The following is a 15,680-nucleotide window of genomic DNA, read 5'->3' on the forward strand; positions in this document are numbered from 1 at the left end:
CTCTCTGCACCATAAATTAGCAACAATGCCTATCTAGCCTCTGGGTGTTAAAAAACTACAACTGCCCCCTCTAGCTGTTTGGCCACTGTACAGGCTGGTGAAGACTGGGAGGAGAAATGCACAGAGAAGCCAGACTGTTTTTCCTGTTTCACTTCAGGCAGTGTTTCTGGCAGGGGCTGTATCTCCTCTTCGGCTAACACTAGGAGTACTCTCCCACCTCCCACAGATGCCCCAGCTCCCAGGCTCTGAGAAAGCCACCTGCCCTATGTTCCTGCAGCCCTAGACGTGGTAGCACTCCTGGTATCGTTAATCCCCGGGGTGCTTCACCATCCTGTCTGATCTCCCAAACATTCCAACCAACACTTTCATAACCATCAATTCCCTATATTGAACAACATGGAAACTCTGGTGGCATAGTGGTTAAGTGCTACAGCTGCTAACCAAAGGGTCGGCAGTTCGAATCACCAGGCGCTCCTTGGAAACTCTATGGGGCAGTTCTACTCTGTCCTGTAGAGTCACTGTGAGTCGGAATCAACCCAATAGCACTGGGTTTGGTTTTGGTTTGGTATTGAACAACATAATGGGTTCAGTTTCCCTGGACCCTGACTGACACAACTATTATCCCCTTGGGATATAATGAATGCTTTCCTGTCAAACACTAACACACTCCAATAGATTAAAAAAAAAAAAAGGTGGGGAGAAGGGCAAAATACAGGATATTTTACTTCTAGATAATCAGAAACGCGAACAATGACACTAGTGAGAAACTATGAGAGCATCAATCTCACATACCTGGACCAAGAGAGAACTGTTAAAATCTTTCAGGAAAGCAACTTGGTTATACATATCAAAAGCCTTAAAAATGATCATATAATTTAACTTAATAATTTTCCTCCTAAAAAATCTAGCCCCAGGTAAATCAAAGGTACAAGATAAAATTTTATATATAGGTATGTTTATCCCAATGTTATTTATAAAATGAAAAATTAAAAACAACTGGAATGAATAATAACACAGATAAACGTAAATACGGTATATACTTATAGCTCTCTTTTATAGCATTTCCCTACCAATTGTGAGGTATACATAGTTTCTGGCTTAATATCTCTCACCTCCATTAAACCTAAAACTCTTAAGAGGGCAAAGATGTTTATTCTAAACATTGACAACTGTGTGCCAGGCAATTGTTCAAGGCTATCAAGACATATCTCCAGAATAAATTAATTACGTAGTATTAAAGATAAACTTAGAGAAGACTTTTACATTAAATAGTAAATAGTTATGCTATAGTATATGAAAAAGTGGCAAATATAACTGCATATATGGTATGTTTCCAATTTTGTTTAAAAAGAAAAAAATAATGTATAACATACATGCACAGAAAGACTAAGTGATGATACTGATCGTAAGTAATTTAATCTTCTTTTTATACTTTTCTGTATTTTCAAATATCCTATGATTGGCATACATTATTTTCAGAATCAGGAGAAGAATTATTTTTAAAAAGTAACCAACAACCAATACGAAGGCAACTGGGAAGATTAAAATACAACAAGCTTTATATTTCATCATTGCTTGAAGAGCTAAAGCTAAAAGTTAACTAAAGAAAAAAAGCTATGTTAGCCACGGGGAAAATGCAATCGAAAACCACAATGAGATACCACTTCACACCCAACAGGATGTCTACAATAAAAAAGATAATAACAAGTGTTCGCAAAGATGTGGAGAAATTGGGCACTTGTACACAGCTGCTGGGATGGCAAAATGGTGCAGCCACTTTGGAAACTAGTCTAGCAGTTCCTCAAAAGTTAAATACAGTTATCATACGACCTAGCAATCCCACCTCCAGGTACAGACATAAGAGAAAGGACAACACAAACAAGAAGGGAAAAGAAAAACGGAAAACGCCACACAAAAACCTGTACGTCAGTGTTCCTAGCAGCATTATTCATAATAGTAGAAAAGGAGAAACAACCCAAATTTCCATCATATAACCAACGATGAATGGATAAATAAAACGTGGTATACTGATACAATGAAATATTATTTGGCCATAAAAAGAAATGAAGTCTTGATACATGCTATGACACAGATGAACCTTGAACACATTATGCTAAGTGAAATAAGCCAGTCAGAAGGAAACATATATTACATGATTTCATTTACCTGAAATGTCCAGAACAGGCAATTCTAGATAGGACAGAAAGCAGATTAGTAATTGCCTAAGGCCAGAGGGCCTGAGGGGAAATGAGGAGTGACACTTAAAGGATACGAGGTTTCTTTTTGAGGTGATAAAGGTATCTAAAATTGATTGTGGTAATGGTTGCACAACTCTGTGAATACAGTAAAAACCATAGAATTGTGTGCAGGTTACATGAGTGAATTGCATAGTTATGTGAATTCTATCTCAATAAAGCTAGTATGGTAAAAAGAGAGAAAACAAAAAATTAAGTTCACATGCATGTGTGCAGGGTTTCCAAGAAGCGGCCAGTGGATTTGAATTGCTGACTTTTGGGTTAGCAGCCAATCTCTTAACCACTGTGCCACCAGGGCTCCTCAATATAGAAAGAAAAAAACCAGAACACAAACTTGCCCAGAATCTCACCACAACAGCACAATGACAGAGTGACAGAGAACCGAAAGGAAACACCTCACTGCTAATGTCCCACAAGTATATGTTGACAGATCAGCATAACGGATCAGTAAAGGCAGACCTGCAGCGCTGTGGTCAAAGGGGTCAATGTCCTGTTTGACTGTAAAGAGTTCAAAGTACTTGTATTCACAGATCTTTATAGCGTGATGTAAAGGCTCTCTAGCCTTTGCACATCTCCACATCTCCCAAACCAGTTTCAAATGTTCCCACATGAAATTTCTGCCCTCTCTTCTGTGGCTCAATGGCAACGTCCTCTCCACAAACTGACCACCCAAAAGTCCCAGGCTCCAGGCCCACCTTCTCTGCAAAGCTGTCTCTGAAGTGAGTTGTCCACTTACAGCACTTTTTCTCACGTAACACTTATTTGTCAATAATATATTTCATTACATGTCTCTCCTTGTATTAAATTATTATATTTCACTGTTTTCCACGTTTCTGCCTTATCTATGGTTTGCATAAACATTACGTTTCTTGGAAATAGCTGCTTTGTGAAACACCAGAGTGTCTTGTATGTACTATAAATAGAAACAGAATCCTGGTAGCCAATTCAGGTAAGCTCAGACACCAGGCATTTGGTAGTTTGAGTGTTACTCAATTTAAGCCTTGTTTGAAAAGCACCAAAGTATATAGATATTTAAGTCTATTATACTACTTAAAAAACTGCATGGACTTGCTTTTACCCTTTACACTGCTGCTCCACGGTGGGAGAGGCACATGTGTGTCTCGTGGCCATCGCTGTCTACCCAGCAATGTGCATAGTGGGAGGCACGTGATGATGGTGGTCAACAAACATTTATTGCATGAAGACTGAGTATGAAAACATTAAATATTTATGAAAGTGGCAGGCCACTCTTCATTCATCCTTTCTATGAGGTGAGTTTAGGACAAAAAGATAAAGAAACCGTATTAAAAACTACCGGTCTACACTAGACTGTATTAGAAATTACCAGATATTCTACATATGGAAACATAATGAAAATGAACATTTCAGGCAACTCTTTTGAGTATGAGAAATACTGTGAAAGCTAAGACCATGATTTATATAAATGATTGGCCAGCTGTCCGAGATTATACAATAGCCTTTTCTGAGGGCATCTCAGTGTTTCCTTCTCATGGAAAAGATAATTTGCAGATATCAGGTTAACATTAAAAATGTTGATGTCCAATGGTTTGATTTTTTTTTTTTTAATAGCAGACATATACACATCTATTCTGTTTGAAAATTAAGCATATTAAAAACTACTAATTCGAAGCAAAGCCACCAAATATTGTTACTATTAAAGGCTTTGTTTTATACCAAGAGGTAGAAAATTAAGAAAGCAGGTTATGAAATTGCTTTTTTAGTATGTGCAGCACACAATTTTTTAAAAATGTAATAAAAGGTCATACCTGATGATCTCCAAGGAAATGACTTCTCAGTTGAGCTAGAGAAAAAGGGAGGGGAAAAAAAAAAAAAAAGAAAAAAAAGAACATTTACTTGCATTGTCATAAAATTTAACTGTGGACCTGTTTTCTATATAAACATTTAGTTTTCACATTAAATTGTGAAAAGAATAAAAATCTCAAACAAATTTAAAGTTAGTCCTTTAAGTTGATTTTAGACAATGTTTAGCCTTCTATATCAACTTGGGACAAAAATGTGTTTATTCTTGGAAATTAAAGCAAGTTATAAAGTGACATAAAATTCTTCTTGAATAAGAAAGATAAAACAGCACAACTAAGTAGGATATGTGTGGTACTTTTATGATGCACTATACTACTTTTTGTGATAATATGAAAACCACACATACATTAAGATGAAATAGAAAACGCCGTTAAGAAGTTGATTCATTTAATTTCAAAAGAAGCACTAGATACTACATTTTGTTAATGAGATCAGTTTTGAATTGAATCTTGTCTTACAAAAATTTTAATCATATAACAGAATTTTACATGAAAATATAGATTGTTAGATAGGTTTTACAAGCCAGGATAAAATTTTAACTATACATTTTCCTCAGTTTATACAGTACCTACTTAAAAAAAAAAAAATGTGTGCATAAAACACATTTGTGCCTCACTCTCCATCCCCCTGTCCCGCAATCAACAGAGGAAAGCATGGTGATAAGAGGGCAGCGTGGTACAACATACGGACAACGGAGGCTGAATGATTACACATTTTTATTAAATGCCGGATTAAGCACTTCACATGTATTTTCTTTACACTATTCATAACAACTTTATGAACAGGTACGTTATCATCTTCATTTTACAGATAAGGACTCTGGCCAAAGTCTTTTGCTAGTAACTGGAAGAGCCAGGATTTAAGCCCAGGATGGTCTGATTCCAAAGTCAGGCATTTAACTGCTGTGGTATATCATAGAATAGCTTGTGATCCCATTTTTGGATCTCTCACACACACACACACACACACACACGCACAGAGATATGCCTAGAAAGAAGTCTAGAAAAATAAAAATCAAAGTGCTAGCAGATGTTATTGTTGGACCACAAGGACTTTATTTTTTACACATTTGTACACTTTGGTTCTTTTGGAAACCAGAAAAATCATATTAGTTTTGTAGTAATTATCATACAATAATTAAAAAAAGGTATGTGGGTTTGAGTTGAAGACAACACTGTAAATTAAAGGACACAGAACAGATGAATGTCGCAATCCTTTCGGTGTTCTACAATTTTAACTTCTTGTTAACTCCTTGGTATCTTTCCTAGATCATTAAGTTGTTAATGAAACTCTTAGTGGTTAAAACCCCTAGATTCAGTAAGAAGTCCCTGCACTTCAATTTTGTGAGTGATTTGCCTTTCCCTTATCACAGTTTACATCTAGGACCCTGAACTGAGGGGGGGGGGGAACATGCTCCCAATGAATGGAGTCACTCAGTTAATGCTAATCTTCTCCAGCATTCAGGTGACGCTCCTTTATCCATGGCACTCTTAACTGATGTCAAAAGGGACTGACAGTACAAAAAAAAAAAAGATAATTTGGTCAAATATCAGTAATGGCACATGATTCTTGATCCTGAGGACAGGTTATCTGATTCTCGTGGCTCCAAAAGTGGTTTCCTACACTGAATTTCAGTTTTTCTTTAATCTGTTTTTGTTATTTAATTCTATTACTTAATTTTTTAAGCAATGAGGTTAATATTTCCCAACTGTGTTCCTATCAAAATGTTCATATTTTATGTCAATATCAAAATACAATACACATATAAAAACCAAACCAAAGCCATTGCCATCGAGTCAATTCCAACTCATAGCAACCCTCTAAGAGTAGAACTGCCCCACAGGGTTTCCAAGGATTGGCTGGTGGATTTGAACTGCCGATCTTTTGGTTAGCAGTTGAGGTCTTAGCCACTGCACCAACCGGTGAAGCTTATACACACATACATATATATAACCCATTGCCGTCAAGTCAATTCCAACTCACAGCAACCCTCGACAGAATAGAACTGCCTGCCCCATAGAGGTTCCAAGAAGCGCCTGGTGGATTTATATACACACAGATTTACAGAGAGAGAGAGAGAGATTTATCTCAAGAAAATGGCTCACACAGTTGTAGAGGCTGACAAGTCCCAAGTCCATGGGTCAGGGGTAAGACATCAGGCTGGAGGCTTCTCCAGACTCAAGTAGCTGCAGGGGCTGAAGAACACAAGATCGGCAGGTCAGACGGCAGGCTGCTGGCTCACTGGCTGTACAGGCTGATGAATTCAAGATTAGCAGGTGAGATGGCAGGCTGTTGGCTCACAGACTGCAGAGGCTGATAAATTCCAAGATCAGCAGATAAGATGGCAGAATGCTGGCTCACAAGCTGTGGAGGTTGACGAATGTTGAGATCAGCAGGCAATACAGCAGGCCAATGCCTCAAGTCCCAAGAACTGGAGGTCAGATGATGATGAGCCGGATGCAGGATCCAGAATGAGCAAAAGCCATCAAGCTTTGCCAGAACATCCACATATATTGGATGTAGGCCACATCCCCAAGGAAACTCCCCTTACAACTAATTGGCTGATCACATCAGATCACATCATGGATGTGATTATATCACAAAATGGAGGATAAGTACATTATTACATCATTGTATAACTGCCAAAACACTAAGAATCACAGCCTAGCCAAGCTGACATACAACTTTAAATATCACAAAAGTTAAATCAAACTGCTATTCAGAAGTGCTTAATATACTTCAGTTTTCTTGGGAGTATCACGAATGTTTATCTTTTGAGTTTGAAACTTACAAAGACTTTAAATATGTTTACAAGGTTCTTTTGTCCTCAAAATTATAGTAATAGGATATAATTCATGCTAACTGCTCAAGTTGGGCAAGGGCTATGATCATTTTGCTCACCTCTTTATGTTGAGTGCCTAGCACATTGCCTGGAGCATAGCAGATGCTTAATATACATTCTTGTTGCAACAGAAATTGTGAAAAAGTAATAATAAGTTCTTCATTGTTCTGGAAGATCATGTATATATAAGTGATCAGGTATTACTACGTTCAAGCAGGTCAACTTATTCTTTTCAAACCCTAGATAAGAACCTCCAATAATTTCATTGTGCGACAATCAGGCAAACAGTATTTTTGCTGCTGAAAAGGTCTTTGGTCACCAAGCTACAAGAAAGCATTTATAGGTGAAGGCATTGGGAAGTCTTTTTGTGCCCTATTTTAAGTGGAGATGCACATCATTAGGAAAATAAGCTAATATTGAGGAGTAAAAAAAAAAAGGGAAAACGTTCTATGGCGTATTTTGAAGACTATATATTCAACCCAATTACCTTCACACTAAATTCTACAATTCTGTGTAATAACTGATCATTATATGTTATTCAGAACAGTCTATTTCCCTTTTGAACTACTCACTTTACACAACTCTCAAATTGTTCTCCACTCTAGGATTCATGAATTGGACAATAAATACATGTAATCTTGGAATGCTGTTTTAAGTCATTGAATTTAACCCATTTTATTAAGTAGAGGCAGTTCCATGTTAGAAACAGACTTATTCCGTCCTTTTTCCTCTCTCCTTCCATCTACTCCCAGAAATACTTCCCCAGCTTTTAATGAATGCCTACAATGTTGAGGCACTCTGCCCACAACTCTGTCCCTTTCTCTTTTACTTCTCTTTTGAAGAAGCTAAGCAGCTTGTATTCTAGGAGTTTCTATTGGAAAGTGGAACACATTTTAATATACAAGAACTGAATCATCCTTTATGACTCTGTTTCAATGTGAAGATGCATTCACAATGTCCAATAACTTAATTGTCAACAACTTTTTAGAATGCAATCTAAGCATAAGTTTGGGACTTCTGGTCAGATCATAGACAACATTAAAAGCAAGTTTATTAGTAAACTAACAAATCAAGGAAGTTCATTTTAATGTAAAAAATAACAGCTTTATTTTAAGGCAGACACCATGCCCTCATCACAATATGTCATGAAAATATGAAGTAATCACTGTAAAATTCTACATGTAAAATAAATTTTTTTTTTTCATTTACAGACCCAAATGGAGGCAAAAACATCTTTGTTGGACATTTATGGCTGAACAAGGAGCCCTGGTGGCATAGTGGTTAAGAGTTCAGCTGCTAACCAAGAGACTGGCGAGTTCAAAACCACCAGCCACTCCTTGGAAACCCTACTGGGCAGTTGTACTCTGTCCTATAGGGTTGCTATGAGTTGGAATTGACTAGATGGCAATGGGTTTGATTTGGTTTAATGTCACTGAAAGCCTGCCCTATTTTAGTAATTTCCCATACTGTGAGTCAGAAAACCAGCCTGCTCAGACTTGCCTGAGCCAGAGGGGAAGCCATGTGAGGGGCAGTAGTGGTGTCCTGAGCATCAGGACTGGCACGCAGTGGTGGCAGTGCACACTGTTCCTGGACACCCAGATACAGAATCTCACTCTCTGTCCTTCCCAGAGATTCTGTGCGTTAACACATATAGCTTTTAATAAGTTCCTTTTCTGCTTAAACAAGCCAGAAAGTATTCTGTTGTTTGCAACCAAAAATATATGAGGTTGCCCTGAGTTTGAACAGATTTGATGGCAACTTGTTTGGTGTCATAAAACTAATCTCAGTGAATACAAACAAGCTGTCTAAAAAGAGCCCATACCTCACTCCTTAACTCTAGACCTGTATTTCCCACTGCATGTCAGATATGTTGTTGTTGTCAGTTGCTTGGAGTCAATTCCAACTCATGGCAACCCCATGTGTGCAGAGTAGAAATGCTCCACAGGGTTTTCAATGCTGTGACCTTTCTGAAGTGTACTGCCAGGACTGCCTTCCAAGGCACCTCTGGGTGGGTTTGAACTGCCAACTTTTCAGTTAATAGTCAAGCACTTAACTATTTTCGCCACCTAGGGCCTCTAGATATCAGATACAACACACTTCAAATTTAACGTTTTGAAGCTCTTTTCCCCTAAACCGGCTCCTGCTTAGTTATTACCACCTAGTCACTCAAATTAAAGAACGAGGAGTCATTTTATTGTTTGTTTCACCCACTAGTATACAAGCCCCACGTGAACAGTAGAGTCTGCCCTGTTCACAGATATATCCCTAGAGCCTAAGACAGTCTCTGGCACATGGCAGGTCTTAAAACATCACCTTATGCATTCATCTCTACTACCATTGTCACCATCGGTTCTTGATCATATGCTACCTCCTGAGACGGTTGAACGTCGACCAACTTTTTTTTTTTTGGTATGGTGACTCTGTGTATTCCTTCCATTTTCCCTTGAGGGTTCCTGTGTTGTTCAATATCTTGCCCAAGGAATCCTTCAATATTATAACCCGAGGCTTAGATTTTTTCTTCAGTTCTTTCAGCTTGAGAAATGCTGAGCGTGTTCTTCCCCTCTGGCTTTCTAACACTTTCTTTGTACACTTCTTTATAATACTTTACTTGTCTTCTGGTGCCACTCTTTGAAAACTCCTGTTCAGCTCTTTTATGTCATATGCATACGAGAGGGGGACAATGAATAAGGAAGACTTAAGAAGAATTGATAACTTTGAACTATGGTGTTGGAAAAGAATATTGAATATACCACGGACTGCCAGAAGAATGAACAAATCTGTCTTAGAAAAAGTACTGCCAGAATACTCCTTCGAAGTGAGGATAGCAAGACGTCATCTCATACTTTGGACATGTTATCAGGAGGGATCAGTCCCTGGAGAAGGATATCATACTTGGTAAAACAGAAGGTCAGCGAAAAAAGAGGTAAAATAGAAGGTCAGCAAAAAAAGAGGAAGACCCTCAACGAGATGGATTAACACAGTAGCTGCAACGATGAGCTCAAGCATAACAATGATCGTAAAGATGGCATAGGACCGGGTAGCATTTCATTCTGTCAATAAGAGTCGGAATTGACTCAACAGCACCTAACAACAATAACCACCCATGCAGTTCAAACCTTCATCCCGTCACCCTATCTCGGCTGGATCATTCTTTCAGTCTGCCTCCTAACTCGTCTTCCTGACTTTGATTTCTCATCCTTCCAGGCTCTCTTCCATGCTGCTGCTGTAGTGATTTTTTCAAACGCTGAAATCTGATGTCATTCTCCTGCTGTAATGCATAACAGCTCCATACAGCATGAAATTCAAACATCTTAGTATGGCAATTGTGGCCCTCCACCACCTGGCTCCTTCTCGTTTGCCCATCCTCACTTTCTACCTCTTCCCCAAACAAACCCTACATTCTTGCTACTTCTAATTACTCACATTTCTCTCACACACCAGGCTGCCTCACACTTTCAATGCTATTTTGGGGGTGGAATGTACAGGGAAATAGTCTAGAAACTTTCAGAATTCCATGAATTCCAGAATAGCATATTCAGGTACCATATGACTACATAACATATATATGTATGTGTGTGTGTATATATATATATATATATAAAATACCTCCCATGAAATTTAACACTCAGTTTATTTTCACTTTTTTGTATCACTTCCTATAACAGGAATATATTTGAAAATGTTCTACTAGTTAAGTCAGTGACCAATTTCCTCCTGGTTCTTCTGCATCTGACATAAGCCTACCTATTTAGTGGACACCAGTGGGTAAACACCAGGGGAGGGGGTAGTGGAGGATTCAAGAGAGCCATGTAGTAACTCTAACATGTCATTTCCTTCACCTTCTCCTTTGTCTAGATAGGGCTCTATCACTAGTACATCAAGCTGCTGTCACTGCTCTTCTAAAAGACAGGCTAAACTGGGACAAGATCCAAGAGTTACTTGCTTGTTGAAAAAAGAACCAGGTCTCGGTCTGAGATTAGAACATGATAATACTGTGAAATTTAGTGCTTTATTTTAAGTCATTGTTAAGAAATATATATATATATAAAATGTAAAATACTATATATCATATATATTTTTTTAATCATATCTACCTGCCAGAAATTCAAGCTAGATTCAGAAGAGCACATGGAACGAGAGATATCATTGCTGATGTCAAATAGATTCTTAAGTTTTCTTCCTTTCTTGAATACAGGCAATTAATAGGTGAATACTTATTGATCATATGTCTATTAAACTTAATATAAACATCTGAAAAATGTATTTGGCCTGACTTTCCTTTTTTTCCTTTTTATTTTTTTCATCTTTTTACTCCTGAATTTCCTATCGGTTTTACTATTTTGAGCTCTGATCATAAGTTCTGAGTTCCGCACAGAAGTTCTACATTTCTTCTGTACATATTTAAAGAATTCCCACACATTCACAGATGAAAATCTCAGCAGCTCAAATAAATAAATTTCAAACTGCATTTCTCTCTTTCTCTGTGAATTCATTATGGTTTATTTTCAAGTTGTGCTTTTCTCATTTAAAAAATTACTTTTCCTCTTTTTCTTTTGCTATTGGTGGACTTTACTATTCTACTAATCAAAGTTCTTCCATTACCAACTGTGTGGATTTTCTGGATTTTAAATTCATTGTCAAAGCTTCTGGTAACTCTCAAACAGTTCATTACGATTTCTTTTTTTAAACCTATTGTCCTAATCTTTGTAAGTTTACTTTTTAATTGGTTTCAAGGTCCATTTCTCAGTTTCTGTTTTTTTGTAAAGGAAATTTGGTTTGTTTGGCTTTTGGGAGAGGGGAGGCTAGGGCAATGAATTCACATTGCAATTACTTAACACCTTGCTATCCTCTAGGCATTACAAATTGTTTTTTAATGAACTGATTCAGGATCCTCTTAGACATAGAAGCTGCATTCCATAATTCCCAGGTCACTCCATAGTTCCCATTATACACCTGGCATTTTTTTTTTTTTTTTCCAGGAGTCTGTCAAAATAACTATTAATGACTCTCAAGTTACAGTTTCTACTTGGAGTGTTACAGGATAAATTTAAAACAAATTACCTTAATGGAATAATCCACTCAATTGAACATTTAGATTTCTATATGTTCATTAACTATAATTAAATCTGTAGTTAAGATATAGAGATTAATATAACATATTTAAAATATTTTATTTCTATCTAGTATTGCTTTGCCTTGCTTTTTAATTAGGTACATTTAAAACTTTGCTCAGTTTCTTTTCCTCTTAATGTGTGTGTGTAAAATAGTCCATTACTTTCTAGCACGTTCTTAGGTAAAGCTCATTCTGTTCTCTTGAATTCCTCAGTGCTCTTGAAGGTATGCCTGAGAATGTGAATGTGATGCCTGTGGAAGACCCAGGTCTTCAAAGCATTCACCATGTAGGCAGATCAAATTTCTCTTTATCCTTGTCCTCAGCAAGAACATCCTTGAGCTCATTTATACTTACAATTGGAATAGTGAGAAGTGGAGTCTAGAGAGCTAAGATGGAACAGAGGGCTCTTATAAAGCATCTCTGATGTTCTAAGAACTCAAGCCACCTACCAACAATGTCTGAGAGGTTACAATTAGTTTTGACTTTCCAGTGCTTTGGAAGCAGGAACTGCATCTCTCACTTTTAGTTAGATAAGGATCGACCAGGAAATAAACCCTTTACATTTAACAGAGACTTACTCTCTGTCTTACAGTCACAGAATAACTACAGCAGTTAAGACAAAATTAAACAATATGTCACATTATTCTTCCCAAAACATATGTGGTTAGTTCTTTATCCTTCCACTAGGCTATTTCCGTAAGTCAAAGATAGGAAGCCCACTATGTAAAACAGATAATGAAGGTTAACTGCCTTGTGCAGCTGACGCGGAGGAGCGGAGGTGGAAGGCCAGCAGATATCCCTAAACACCACATTATAGTCTGAGGACTCCAGTTTAAAAAATCACTAGCCTAGGCAGCCAGGATTTCTTAGCAACAGTACTCTGAAAGCATCTTTCTTGGTATTTAACTTTATTTTGGGGAGCCATTTCCAAATTTAATATCGAAGTGTCCATTCACAATCAACTTCTACAAAAACAACCCAAAAACCGTTCCCCCAAATTCATGGTTGTTCACTGACTGAAAATCCTTTCTATGTTCTTTTTATCATGGTATCATCTCTATTGGATGGGGGGACTTATTTCCTTCTGAGAAATTCCAAACCCAAATCAAACCCATTGCTGTTGAGTCAATTTCCAACTCATAGTGACCTTACAGGACAGAAAAGAACTGCCCCATAGGGTTTCCAAGGCTGTAATCTTTATGGGAGCAGACTGACAGATCTTTCTCCCATGGAGTGGCTGGTGGGTTTGAACCACAGACCTTACTGTTAGCAGTCAAGCGCTTAAGCACTGCATCATCAGGGCTCCTTCCTGAGAAATTACCACTTATTAATTCTTCCTGGCTTTCTTTTTTTTTCAATCTGGATAGGCAGTAGTCACGAAGACTATTCCCAAAATCTCAGCAGCTGGGGAAAGTGAAAATGTGGCAACAGGCCCACAATTGTAGTTTATTTTGTGTGTGTATTTTATGACTTTCAATTGCCCTCGAAAATGGTGCACTGTCTATAATTTGAACTAAACAAGGTATAACAAATGATACAGGGCAAAGAATTTTATAATGTGGTTAGAGAAAAGAAAGGGCACTTGAATTAAAAATTACTTCCTTCACGTAGGATGTAGCTGCTCCTAACCTATCAGTAACAGGACATGAGCCTTGAGTTTTCTTCCGTTAGTGGTGATGGATCTGTGCCAATCCATCTCCACTCTAAACCCAATCACTGGTATGACTAATAGAATGAGTGAACAAGGCAGGTCTGATGTACCATTGAACATGGGAAAGGCCAAAGGCCCAGAGTCTGACCCATATATTTCCCTCTTAGTGACACCTTACCTGAAAAAAATGGCCATGCTCTCAGGATGTGCTTTTACAATCTTAGTCTTTAAAAAATCATGAGCAATAAGAAAACAAAGTGCGGTACAAAAATGCATTCTTGGTTTCGGTTGGCTGCTAGAAAAAAGAAAGTTTAGGGTAAAATGTGAGACCAGCTATTGTGGTGAATCATCTCACTCCTGGCTCTATTTGTTCTCATCTTTATTTTTTCAATGTTTCACTGCACTTTTCCCTTATGCTAATATATCATCTTTCTAGATCCTTATAACAATTGTCTAAAGGAGCCCTGTTGGGACAGTGGTTAAAGCACTTGGCTGCTAACCAAAAGGTTGGAGGTTTGAACCCACCAGCCACTTCGAGGGAGAAAGATGTGGCAGTCTGTTTCTGTAAACATCACAGCCTCAGAAACCCTATGGGGTAGTTTACTCTGTCCTATACGGTTGCTATGAGTCAGAACCTATGAAGGCAGTGGGTATGCATTCCAGGAAAAGGTAAGATATAAGTAAATAACTTGACCAGTGTTCTAAATAAAAAATTATTAATTTGATGCACACAAAAAAATTAGAACAGGAAATATGAGAATAGACCAACAATTAAAGTAACTTTCATGGGACTACAAGTGAACACATTTAAGAAGATACTATTCTTTGACAAAAGCATTTGTATGTTAGTGTTTTGAATCTATGAATAAAATATTAAGAAGACCATATGGGAAGAGAAAGATCAAAAAGGATGTAGTACTAGACAAAATGAGGCAAACAGTTCCCTCTGGTATCTCCGCAAATTATAGGGAAGCTTCACTTCTGTTTAAGCCCATCCCACAATAGGTTTTCCAACCAGTCAAAGTGGAGATGCGAATAGAAAGGTTTTCTAACATTTCAGTCTATTAGAAAGAATGAGAAGAGAAATGATGATGATAATGGGGCTCAAGATAAAGCCTCTCAAAACAATATTTTCAATACACAGAGGGTGATTCATACTCTTTGGTGGTTGGAAAGTATTCAAGGCACTCTCTATGGCAAATACACCAGGTGAATGGTAAGTGAAAACTGTCTTAAATTCATAATGTTAATGTCTAATATTCTTCTAAAAAAATTAAAATCCAGAGTGGAACAATGGTTTGCAACCTGTGGTTAGTCAGCTTTACCTTTCTTTTTTCACCTTTTTCTCGCACCCCCATTTCCTGCTATAATGAGGCAACGTTACTGATGGAAAAAGTTGAGAGTTATTGTGTTAGAATCAAAATACATAAAGCGTTATGGAGTATATTGTGTAGATTCATAATATACATAATTTAAAAATTAAGGTTAATAGTTTTTACTTAAACTTTCTGATGTGATCCACAGGGTTTTCAGAATACTTCATTGTGCTCACAGGGAATTTGTACATGGATCAAAAGGCAATCATTTGAACACAAGGGAATACCACGTAGTTCAAAACTGGAAAAGGCATGAGGAAGGGCTGTATCCTTTCACCTATATAAATTGTATGATGAAAAAGTAACCTGAGAAGCTGAACAATATGAAGAAGAATGCAGCATCAACATCGAAGGAAGGCTCATTAACAAACTGCAATATGCAGATGACACAACCTTGCTTGCCAAAATGAAGATGACTTGAAGCACTTACTGATGAAGGTTAAAGACTAGAGCCTTCAGTATGGATTAAACCTGAATGTGAAGAAAACAAAAATCCTCACAACTGGACCAGTAAACAACATCATGATAAATAAAGAAGCAACTAAAGCTGTCAACGATTTCGTTCTACTTGGATCGGCAATCAACGTCCGTGGAAGCAACG

At 37.6% G+C, this 15,680-nt stretch overlaps 1 protein-coding gene across 7 annotated transcripts in view; it reads right to left on the reverse strand.

Annotated features, from left to right (window-relative positions):
- Window positions 1-15,680, reverse strand: part of PKP4 (plakophilin 4) — a 310,497-nt gene that overhangs the window by 98,166 nt on the left and 196,651 nt on the right. For all 7 annotated transcript variants that reach the window (XM_064287107.1, XM_023542929.2, XM_023542928.2 and 4 more), the window contains exon 4: window positions 4,043-4,077. In XM_064287107.1, coding sequence (XP_064143177.1) covers window positions 4,043-4,077 — 35 coding nt within the window. The remainder of the gene's footprint in view (window positions 1-4,042; window positions 4,078-15,680) is intronic.

This window comes from Loxodonta africana, chromosome 6 (genome assembly GCF_030014295.1).
Source record: "Loxodonta africana isolate mLoxAfr1 chromosome 6, mLoxAfr1.hap2, whole genome shotgun sequence".
NCBI classification, from domain to species: Eukaryota; Metazoa; Chordata; class Mammalia; order Proboscidea; family Elephantidae; genus Loxodonta; species Loxodonta africana.